Here is a 12,350-nt window from a genome sequence, read left to right on the forward strand (position 1 = left end):
GGACACACGGACGGACGCACGGACGGACGAGGGACGACGGACACCGCACGATCACAAAAGCTCACCTTGTCACTTTGTGACAGGTGAGCTAAAAATGGGCAAAACTCTGTCAAAGTTCAAATCAGAGTTATGGTGAGTGATTCTCCTGGTGCAGACTTTAACAGTTATTAAATATTTTAAGTTTCAAGTCAATAGCTTTGACAGTAACAGAGATATTTGACTTGATCAAAAACTTAAATGAGTAAAATAGCTCTTCTTTTTCCTTGAAAAGTCAAGCTAAAAATGATGAAAATGGTCAACAGACGCCGGAACATCCACCTACTCTAACAACTCATCCTGAACACTTAGTTTATGCGAGCTTAAAATACCAAGAAAATAAACAATTTTCCTTATGAAGTGTTTGTCATTTGTCAATCAATAATAAGAAGTAACATGATCCTTAGAAAAAGTATGAATCACCTTAACTTAATTTCATTTTACTGAAATTTTCAAACCCAACAGTATTCTAGAGCATAAGGTTCAAAAATTGAATTTGGTGACCAGTCTTGTCACTGCAGCATCTAACTGGCTGCCACTGAGCTTAAATATGAAACTGACCAATGGCAGCATTGCTCTCTGAGACTGGTCTCAAAATTCAACTTTATGACTCAAAAGCCTAAATCTCAAAGAAGTATGAACTACCAGTAATCAAGTTTCAAAAGAACAACTTTTGCACAGAATATCCAGTAAGAATCAAAATAAAGACAATTGCCTATAAATATTGCCTTCTAAACTTAAAATTTTAGCCATGGATTATACTGGTGGCTTGCATGCTTGTATTCATTACGAATATTTCTATATTCCCTATTGATTTGGTATGTTCTTGTTACTATTTCCTTGTCTTGGGTTGTTACCAAAGCCATTCTGTCGTTGCACTTCCCCTGATTTTGAATACTGCAAAAACAAATACTGCAACTTTTTCTATTCAACTACAAAATGAAACACCTACTAGTATTGTAAGGTTAATCTTGTGATGACACACATTCTTCATTTGAACTGCTCCATGAGAAAACAAACATAGTGGCTTTGCAACCAGCATGAATCCAGACCAGCCCGTGCATCCACGCAGGATCCATGCTGTTCACTAACCGTTTCTCTAATTGCAATAGGCTTTTAAAGCGAACAGCTTGGATCCTGAACAGACTGCGCAGATGCGCAGTTTTGTCTAGATTCATGCTGGTGGCAAAGCCACTATGTTGGTTTTCTCATGGCATGGCTCATATAATAAAGAACCGTAACTCTGTGAATTTGAATCGTTAAAAAAAATCTTATTGTGTATCAGCACAATGGTGTATATCTGTGAAGGTTTTAATAAATTCTATTCAAAAAGAAGATGCAACAATTTTAAAATGTAGTAGAATAAGAAAATATAACTCTTGTATTATCTCCACAAAATCAATGTTGAACTGTAAAATCCTAGGGATTTTTTTTAAATTTATGATTATGATGATGATGATGCTGTATAACTAAATGCCCATTAATAACAACCACGAAATTGAGAAAAATGTGGAGTAATCATAGTAAATAAATGCACATAAAATCAAAAGCTGCATACAAAATACTGCACTGACTTCTTGTAACATGTTTTGCACAAATGATGATAGTTGTTACACTCATAGATTTTTTGTTTTAATCCAATATTCAATACCCAACATCAAATTTACTGTATAAACATTTCATGCCCAATTGCGGTATTAAAAACTTTTTCTGCCACTTCATGAGGTAACTGGTAACACCTACAGCAACTGTGTGTCACACAGCACTCTAGATTAATTGGTACATTCTTATGTTAACAGTTCTTGGATACAATACGAAAACACTTTACATAAATCAATCATATCATAAAAATATCACCTTCATCTTGAAGATATAATTAAACAATTCAGTTACAGAGTATGCAGTGAAGTAGCTAGGCAGAGGCACACCGTGGCAGTTTTTTTACGAGAAACTAACTAAAATCTGAAAGCATAATTTGTCCCAAAGAACTTTTCAGACCCCTGTACAAGTTCTGCCTTGGTGTCTTTTCATGTCCGAGTCTCGGACTGCATCACTGGTATGCAATTGCTAATATGGGCAACCATGAAATACAAGGTGAAGAAATTAAGGCAACTTATCTCTAGTTATAAGAAGATCATTTTACTGAATATTGTACTGACCAGGCATTACGGTCCTGGCAAATAATAATGACATGAAATCTCCCTGATAGGGTCTTTTGTACTGTAATAAAAAAATAAATATAACCAGAAACAATGAGGTGACACAACAGTAATATAGCTGTTTTCTGACACAAATAAAAATTGACCGGTAATCTAGTTTACCCTGTCTTCTACAATGTCCTTGTTTCCTATAAAACTATGGGAGAATATAACACGAAAGAAATATACAGAATATACAAACATATCACAGCATTTCAATAACATGTATATACTGGAGGAGACACAGGTTAGCAACAGTGAAAGTAATGTTAGTTACTACTATCTGGTTTGTTGGTCGCTAGATACAGATCATTTTCTATATCTTGCCAACTTAGCCGGGAAAGATAAGGTTTATCTGGGTTGGGAAAAGATCAACTACACATGCACATATTGAGTCATATTATGATGTCATATTTTACTTTACAACATCTCTGAAAATGTTGCAATAAAATTAATAGTAGGCAAGAAAAATTATCCTACAAGTCTGCCCGAGTAAGGTCGAAGTTTTCCCAATCTTCTTGACATGGAAAAAAAAACTTTGCCAACACTCAGTTTCCCATTCCACGGTGTCCCTTGGGTTTGGAAAAATCCTGTCTTACACTGGCAGGCATGTAAGATTCTTAATCTTTTTATCATGTACCAAGTACCAACAAACTTTCATTTCTTATTATTATCACGATCTTATTCGACTCCACACTGTCAGCAATGCAGCAGTCATTTTATTATAACAGAAATCAATATCAGATATTTAATACTAACCAGATATGGAATATATTGGGCCAACAGTGACATTTCTTGACCTGTAAACTTCTAGGAGGCAAGATAAGAACAAGCATTTGACAAGAATTTACTTGAAATTGGCAACACTGTAATACCATTATTAATTTAACAAATATAGCACCTAACATTCTTAAGCAGAAAGCTCCACTATAACTGTATAGTGCACAAACTGAGATAAAACTATATCCCAACAAAAAAATGTGGCCTGCTGGGTGGGGTACCCATTATACCTGCTGCCACTAGAACAACATTTTTTGTATTTTGAAACTAAATTTAATAACTGGATTATCCTAAAAAAAAACTAAACTCCATAAATCAGGTTTCTTCATTTTTGAAGTTATGATGGAATAAATCATTTAAAATGGACAGATAGATAAACAAATTTACATACAAGAGGAAATGAAACCTGCCTCTCAATATGGTCTTCTATGTATGTACCAAATTGAATGAAAAATCACTAACATTTTTAAAGTTACCACATGATGCACTTTTTGTCACATTTCTGCAACAAAATTCATACCGACATCTGTCTATGTCCAAAGTTTCATGAAAACAACATCTTATACATTTATCGCAGGAAACTGCTTTGTGTGACAGACAGACCAATCAAAATCAAACATCTATAAACTTGAATTTGGTAGCCAAAATGTTTGTAAAATCATAGATGTTATATCAACAGCATACTGATTGGCAGATGAACCAACAAAGTACTTTTTCACTGGAGATCAATTTTAAATCAATGAAAAAGCCCTAAAATTGACCCTTGCCATACTAAACAATATACAGTATTTAATTTACTAGACATATTGTCAGTTTGCACAACACAATTTCTATTATATTACAATCAACTGTCCTGGTAATGTAATTATTTATTTTCCTGGTTATACAGCACTTATGGAACAGAAATACACTTAAGTATGCTTGCTCATTCCAATAAACTATGTCTGTATTTGAAAATCAACCGAGGACTGTGCTAAAATATGCCTATAAATGACATAGAATTCCTGACAACAATATGAGACTTATGACAGCTTATGAATTTCTTTGAACCCAAACCCAATCGGTATGTATGATTCATCTCAAATATATATAATCATAAATCTAGCAATTGTACTATAAAGGTGGTTTGCTGGAAAAACGGTAAGATTACAAGTGTATCTAAAATACAGTTGAAACTCTATATCTTGAATTCCAAAGGATGGAGCATTTTACTTCAAGACAACAGTTACCGAAATTCGACCTAAAAAAGGTATTACTTTGTGCACGTGTTTTTGAGATTGGACTTGAAAATGTCTTCGAGACAGCTGGAATTTTGAGAAAATCAAGTTTGAGATATGAAGTTTCATCTGTATTTCAGCATTCATTTCAAATCACAACACTAAGGAATTAACTTTCACATGTTTAAAGCTTAATAATGGAGAGATAGAGACTTGTCGTGAATCCCCTTATTAATGAATAAGCATCTGGTAAAATGGTCTGATAAATTCATCCAGTGGCACTCTACTTTAGAACATTTTGAATGGCAAATTAAGCTTTCACAGTTGTGTTATAATAAACCTGTACACAAAACTAACTTAAAAGTTGACAATGCTCTTTTGACAACAGGTCCTTATTGAAATATATCTTTTAAAAATCCTACTAATAGGTATATGTTCACATCAATACAAGCATAAAATCTCAATAGACAAAAAAGGTGTGATATAGAAAACAGCTGTTATTAAGGTGGTTGAGTCCTGACTGCTGTTCTGCGGTGGAAGTAAAGCCATTCAAAAGTCTTGTGAAACAGTAAAATGCGAGACTTGATAGAGAAAACATCGGTGACACACTCTGACAGGTTTTTGATGTCCGTAGTGTGGTAGAGGCACAGTGGTAGAAGAACACTTTCCACAGAATATCTGAAATTGAGAAGTACACAATTTTAAATCTAAATCAGAAAACTAGTTTGAACAAAAATGATGTCAACATTGTATGACATATGCAGACTAACAATGCTTGACAGAATAATATCATTAATTCCACAAAAGATTTCACTCCAAAAAAATCAGAAGGACATGAAACTTGTGAGAGTACATGTCCACGTCATGTTGATGAGGTATGCCAAATTTCATGAAAACCAAAGAAGTCCTGATTACAACAGTGACACACAGACAAACGAAATGGCTGAGAGACTGACAGTTCACTCTAAAAATATTTATAATGCATATTCTTACTGGTGAACAATGGTAACCCCTCGTTTTATTTTGTAAAGTTTAGCTAAACACTGTTTTTCATGAATTTAACATGTTGGGCAAGATCAAAGCCAGGATCAAACCTACAATAAAATGTAATACATTATACCCACAAGCTGACAAATGACCAACACTCACATACACGAAAGCCTTTATTGAAACTCTAATTTGCAAATAATGTACTAAACAGATGCTACTTATACACTAGTAACTGCCTAATGCAATAACACAACTGTAAATTTCGAAGGTTTCTTATATAAAAGTAAAATTAATGGCAAACCTTTCCACAATTGCGACAGTGATGCCTTCGTCTTACAAAGGTAAATGGAGTCTTACAAGCAGTACATCTTTCCACTTCATCATCAGGTACCCATTCCGGAGGTTCTGATAAAATAAAATTGATTTAATGCATAAATATCTATTTATCTTAATTCATTTTAGGTCGACTGTGAAGCAAATTCTACACCTTGATCACTCTTGACACCTCATTCCTGATGCATTGCCACAAGTAAATGAGAGAAGAGAAGCCAGTTTCCCTTTAAATGCTGAACACCTTGAGGAGTGAATGGTACCATTTTTCACATCTTTGGTATGACGTGGTAGGGTATCAAACCCATGACCTCTTGGACATGAATGGAACGCTCTACCACTAGACTATTGCTGCAGTTAAATATCTGTTGGGGACAATTATCAACTTGCTATATGAAAATGAATCTAAACTGAAGAAACTTTCCATTAGTTTTATCTCTACAATTTGCAATCTGTACAGGGGTGTGGAAATCCCAAATTTTTTCACTTGTCCACGGACAAATGAGACTGAAAAATCTACTTGTCTGCAGTCAAAACTTACTTGCCCGGATTTTCAACATTTAAGCATGCAAATAATTCTTTATTTTGGACAATAATTTACAAGTATTAACAAACGCAAACACAATAAAATGTAATACTGTAGCTGTTTCAAAAATTAAGCTTTCGACACTTTAGCTTGTGTTCGTCCGCGAGGCAGCTGGACATTTAACAGAAATACCTGGAAGACTGCCCATCATGCCATGCGAAATCATGTGAGAAAGCATGAAACTTTCTGACTGTTACAGTTAGAAAACATGAAACTTCCTGACTCGTACTAGCGAGCTCTTTGTGCTTTAACTGCTGACTTCCATTTTTGTTGGCAGACGAGGTTGTAACAACGAATTTGTCCAAAACTTTGTGATAATTGTTTACATTTCCGGTTTCTATTCGCCGAGTTATTGTGTGCAAAAATCACGCGAGATCATGAAAGTAACCAATCAAAACACAGAGAAAGAGATGCTAAATTTAGACGCAGTATGGTTTTTCCAAAACTGGAGAAATCAAGAGGCCCTCAGCAGGTGAAACATCCGTTTTTGTACGTCAAATTCTTTTATTAACTCCATAAACTGGAAGCACTGTTCAGCGTTTCTAAATTATTTTTTCCTTTTTTCATTTCAAACCAGAAAATCTGTGATTGTCCGCGGACAAACGGAATGCGAAAATTCACTTGTCCGCCGTCAAAAAGTCCCGAGTCGGACAAGTCGGACATAGGAATTCCACACCCCTGCTGTAAGGTCATAACCAATTTTGGTGAAAACCATGAAATGGAATACTATTAAACATTACTAAATTATTGCACAGTATTAGGTACTGAGAAGAAACAGTAAAACTTTAAATACAATGTATACACCATGCTGCAGAAGTGAATTTACTTAAAACAAGCCTCTTTTGACAGTTTCAGGAAATGTAACATCAAGTCAGTAAGTGAAAGAAAGCATAAAATCTTTTATCACATGTTTGACGTAGCGGGAGTAGAATAAAGCTATTACATAAATTTGATAATACACTAGTGTAAAATACCTTTGACGTCAACATCATTTAAAGTATCGTAGACGTTGGTCAAACTGACTTGTTTATATTAGTTAAAGAAAGTAGAATCTTTTATGTTTCGGCTGAAAAGCTAAATGTGATAAAAAGAATGTTACATTTCTGACTTTTCACACTGAATAAAATTGATAAAATGCTTGGCAGAGCTTCGCATTTATTCTTTTATTCAACTCGTTTAAGAAATTCAATATGAAAAGACACTCATGTAATATCCTCTGTATGTTTCAAACATTTAAATTTCTTAATTTCAAGGTTTCCTTATTTCACTGTCAAACCTAACATGCAACAGACACATGTATAGTACAGTAAAACCTAGCTCCCTAAAGCATCAATGTCTCCAGCACCTAGACTTGCTTTAGCAATGCATATGATCCTCTGTAAGTTTCCTGATATTTTCTACGCCTGGGTCACTCAAAACACTGCATAATTCAAGCGTTATGACTCTATTTCTTGCAACATATGACAATCAGATATTTATTGTACTTCACCTTAAATATTTTCTCTTTCATTAAATCTCTAATGCTTTAAATTCAAACTATATTATTAAAATTGAACCATACCATCAAAGATTCTTCTGGGTGATGGTGGTGCTCTGTTTCTGCTCTGTGTTGTGGTGTGGTTTGTTGGTGACTGGTTGCTAGGAGGTTGGCTCTGGTTGCTAGGTGGGGTTTGATCTGTCTGGTTGCTATGCAAATCTTGTCCATCTTCCTGATCACTAGACTGTACAACAGCATCATCTTCACTCGGAGTTTCTGGTTGCACAGCTTCGTTGTCTGGTTCAGGTAGAGATTCGGTGTTCATTTCAAACACACACTTCAGTATATGTCTCAGATCACTGGCATAGTTTGTCTGTAACTGATCTGCTACACCTGATAAAGATTACAAATATAATACACTTACATTCCACATGGAAGACTGTATACATAATTTTCATATTTTACTGCACTGAATATTTGTTATATATCTCAAAATATAAACATGAGAGCCAAAGAGGCCAGTGTCACTCACACGACCATGTCTATTTCACCTTAAATACACCTGAGACACTGAATCATTAATGGTAATATCTGTGTTTTTTATACAAAATATAAAACAGGTCAAGTGACCCCATATGAACAAATCTGAAGCCAGACCATAATATGGTTAGAACTTCATACAAATCCATCAATAAGTTAAAGAGAAAAAGTTATTAAAGTTGTTTTTTTTTTCTATTTTCAGCTCTCTTTATTTTTAAATTGAGAAAACTGAGAGAGGACCTTACAATGATGCTACAAAGCAAAATACATTCTTGGTTCAGGTGATCCAAAAAAATGACATATTCCAACCACAATTACATAGATAGATCAAATGAATTAGGAAAATAAGGTGCATTAATTTTGACTTTGATAAGTCCGACTGAAGACTGATTACCCGCTATACAGACAAACAGTCTGTGTATGAGGTCGCTGCTACTGCGAAATCTTGAGCGGGCTTCATTCCTCGATGCTAATATCTGTGTATTTTTATACAAAATATAAAACAGGTCAAGTGCCCCCATATGAACAAAAGAGTGGACCATAAAATGGTTAGAACTTCATAAAAAGTTTGGGTTTTTTGGGTTTTTTTTCTGTTTTCAGCTCCTTTTTTTATTTTTAGCTCTGGCGGCCCCTAAAATGGGCTAAATGCCCCCAATTGAGAAAGCTGAGAGAGTACCTTACAATGATGCTACAAAGCAAAATACATTCTTGGTTCAGGTGATCTAAAAATGACATGTTCTAACCACAATTACATATAGATAGATCAACTGAATTAGGAAAATATGGTGCATTAATTTTGACATTGACAAGTCCAACTTAAGACTGATTACCTGCTATACAGACAAACAGTCTGTGTATAAGGTCGCTGCTACTGCGAAATCTTGAGCGGGCTTCATTCCTCGATGCTATCTCAGCAGCCTGAATGGCAAGAGCTATCTCTTCTTCATCATTTGTCTCGGAGTTGTACGAACTTGTTTCACTCTCTAAACATGAGCTATATAAATGGGAAATAAAAATAAAATCATGCATCAGTAAAAACATTTTATAATAAATCTTTCTTCAAGATATTTGGTCATGATTAATCATTGGCCATAGAGCAAACCCCTAGGATTTGGTGAAAACATGGCTATACTTTACTGTAAACAAGAGCACTGCCTTGCGGGTGCTGAAGCTCATCTGATTTTTTTTGTATAATAGAAATATTGTCCTACCCATGATTTTCTAAGTGTAAAAAGGGCCAGCATTACTGCAAAAAGCAGGATAGAGATAATGTTTCTTGATGTACAGTGTCCATTTATGATGGTGAAAAACTGTTGCCAGTTTTAAAGCAATAGCTTTGATAGTTTATGAGAAAAGTTGGCATAAACATAATACTGAACCAAGAAAATGATTTTTTAAGTCCAAAAGGGGCAATAATTATTGCAAAAAGCAGGATGGAGTTATGTTGCTTGCTGTACAGGGTCAGCTTATGATGGTGAACAAGTGTTTCAAGTTTCAAAGCAATAGCTTTGACAGTTTAAGAGAAAAAGTTGACCTAAACATAAAACTTAACCAAGAAATCTGATATTTTCCAAGTCCAAAAGAGGCCATAAATCTTGCAAAAAGTAGGATGGAGTTATGTTTCTTGCTGTACAGGGTCAGCTTATGATGGTGAACAAGCGTTGCAAGTTTTAAAGCAATAGCTTTGATAGTTTAGGATAAAAGCTGACCTAACCATTAAACTTAATCAAGAAAACTGATTTTCTAAGTCCAAAAGGGGCAATAATTCTTGCAAAAAGCAACATGGAGTTATGTTTCTTGATGTATAGGGTCTGCTTATGATGGTGAACAAGTATTCCAAGTTTCAAAGCAATAGCTTTGATACCGGTAGTTTAGGAGAAAAGTTGACCTAAACATAAAACTTAACCAAGAAATCTGATATTTTCTAAGTACAAAAGGGGCCATAAATCTTGCAAAATGCAAGATGGAGTTATATTTCTTGCTATACAGGGTCAGCTTATGATGGTGAACAAGTATTCCAAGTTTCAAAGCAATAGCTTTGATAGTTTAGGAGAAAAGCTGACCTAAACATAAAACTTAACCAGGCAACGCCGATGCCGACAACCTCTCAAGTGACGACAATAACTCATTTATTTTCAAAAAATCAGATGAGCTAAAAATATACTAAAAAAAAAGATCATTCCAAGAGCCATCCAGAACCGCAAGATTTGGGTAAAAAATTGTACATAAAGACTGAACTGGGCAAAAATATCAATTATAGCTTTTTTCACAGGCATTTACATAGTCAAAAAAATTAGTTCATTTTAACTCACCATTGAGTATCACAATCACAGTCACTACTGACACTGCTGGGGCCACTTGAGCAACTTGCTGTCTCCTCACTCTTCACTGTCTGCACTGCTTTTGATTCTGCTTTTGTTTCTTTTGACCCTACAAACAAATCCTCTACAGAGGTTTGGGCTTGAGCCCCAATACCACAGCTAATATTTTCTACAGAGTCTCTTTTGCCTTGTTTTGCTTTGTGAGCACAGTTTGTATTTGGCTTTTCTAAGGTACTTTGGTGTGCACTAGTCGCCTGAGCTTTGTTTAATCTTGACTGATGATGTTCGTGCTTATGGTGTTTGCTACTTGCGGATGGGGCATGGGAATTTGAAGGCAACTTTTGAGAATCTTTTGAGGATGACGATCGTTGTGAAGTGAGAGAACTAGATGAGTTAACAGTTCGAACACTTTGTTTCAAAGTGCTCGAACTTTCACTACCTCTGTTTACCAAAGTATTTGTACTTTCACTAGTTCTGTTCATGTTTGCTAAAGTTTCAATAACAAAGTCCGACACACTGGCCGGTTGTCCGGCATCTTCAGATACTGTGCTATCACTTGAGAAAGAGCTAGAAGATTGTCTATCTGCCATGTCATGATCGGTGAGCGACAACTGCGGCAAGGCAAACTGCACGTTATACTGCCAGCTAAACTGACGAGAAACTCCATGAGCTACTGCTGCTGACTGACCTTCAATATCTTCTGTCACATCCTTCTGATCACTAACATCATTACCACTTTTCACAGAATTGTCAAACACCGTGACATCAGACTGATCAAGTTTTGTATCACAAGCACCTTCACTACAATGCACTGCATTAATCACAATTTCATCTACAATTTCCCTACATAAATGTCTTACCTCACTACCACTTTCTACACGACAACAACTTTTCACACACGACTGATCATTTATCCAATTAGAATTACTTTCAGACTTTTCACAACTATCAGTTTTATCACATATATTATTATCACTTGCAGTTTGTTGGCTAGAATTATCAGTACTTTCACTTTTGCTAACTTTTGTCTCGCAATTATCAACCTCTATTCCAGATTCCAAAGTTTCACAAGTGGCACCATCTATATCATATGACTTTGTACATGGAGTGGCGCCATCTGTGTCATGTGACCCAAGAGGTATACCCCCACCTGGGACAGTATCTGAAGTACTCACAATCTCACTTTGCAGACCAGAGTCTTGACTCTCAGATTTGTTCAACAAACCATCTTCAATCTCTTCCTCATCATGATAATCAGCAACTATTGTTGAAGTCGGAGAAAGCTGTCCAAAATCTATTCCTTCAGGCATATGATTAACTGGGGTCACTGGACTCCCAGAGCCTGGAGAATGTACAAGAATGTTTGAGCCAATAGATTCAAGTGGTACAATTCCTTCACCACCTTCATGGAAGCCTTGATCAATTTGTAACAATGCTTCTGATTGGATGCCTACAGCAGATGGGGTGGAGACTTCAGGCTCTTCAGAACTACACAGAGCCTTCTCCAGCATTGCAAGTTCATTTGGGCTTAACGTGTACAGCAGCTCTCTGAAGGGAAAAAATAAGATTGGAAACCATTAACTATTGCAAAGCTTGAAATCAAATTATTTTAATTTGGATACCATATTTCAGTCATATCAAAAATTCTCTGTTAAAATACCCAGTGACCCTCTGCCGATCAACCTCCGGTCACAAGTTTGATCCAATATGCTGCAAGGTAAATGTTCTCCACAATTTGACCATAATATGTCCGATAACCACTGACTGGTGAAGAAGTTGTCAAATACTTGCACAGAACATGAAAGTCCAACCCAGAACTATAGGTTATCTGAATATCGCTACAAACAGAATTAGTGTGGATGAAACTGTCTAAAA

General features: G+C 35.6%; 1 protein-coding gene across 1 annotated transcript in view; it reads right to left on the bottom strand.

Annotated features, from left to right (window-relative positions):
• Nucleotides 1-317: 317 nt before the first annotated feature.
• LOC123547468 (lateral signaling target protein 2 homolog) overlaps nt 318-12,350 on the bottom strand; it is a 33,363-nt gene continuing 21,330 nt past the window's right edge. Inside the window, exons 8-12 of the mRNA XM_045334598.2 lie at nt 10,467-12,023; nt 8,985-9,148; nt 7,699-8,007; nt 5,523-5,626; nt 318-4,909 (exon numbers count right to left, since the gene is read on the bottom strand). Coding sequence (XP_045190533.2) covers nt 4,781-4,909; nt 5,523-5,626; nt 7,699-8,007; nt 8,985-9,148; nt 10,467-12,023 — 2,263 coding nt within the window. The 3' untranslated portion in view covers nt 318-4,780. The remainder of the gene's footprint in view (nt 4,910-5,522; nt 5,627-7,698; nt 8,008-8,984; nt 9,149-10,466; nt 12,024-12,350) is intronic.

Source organism: Mercenaria mercenaria, chromosome 9 (assembly GCF_021730395.1).
Source record: "Mercenaria mercenaria strain notata chromosome 9, MADL_Memer_1, whole genome shotgun sequence".
Lineage (NCBI taxonomy): Eukaryota > Metazoa > Mollusca > Bivalvia > Venerida > Veneridae > Mercenaria > Mercenaria mercenaria.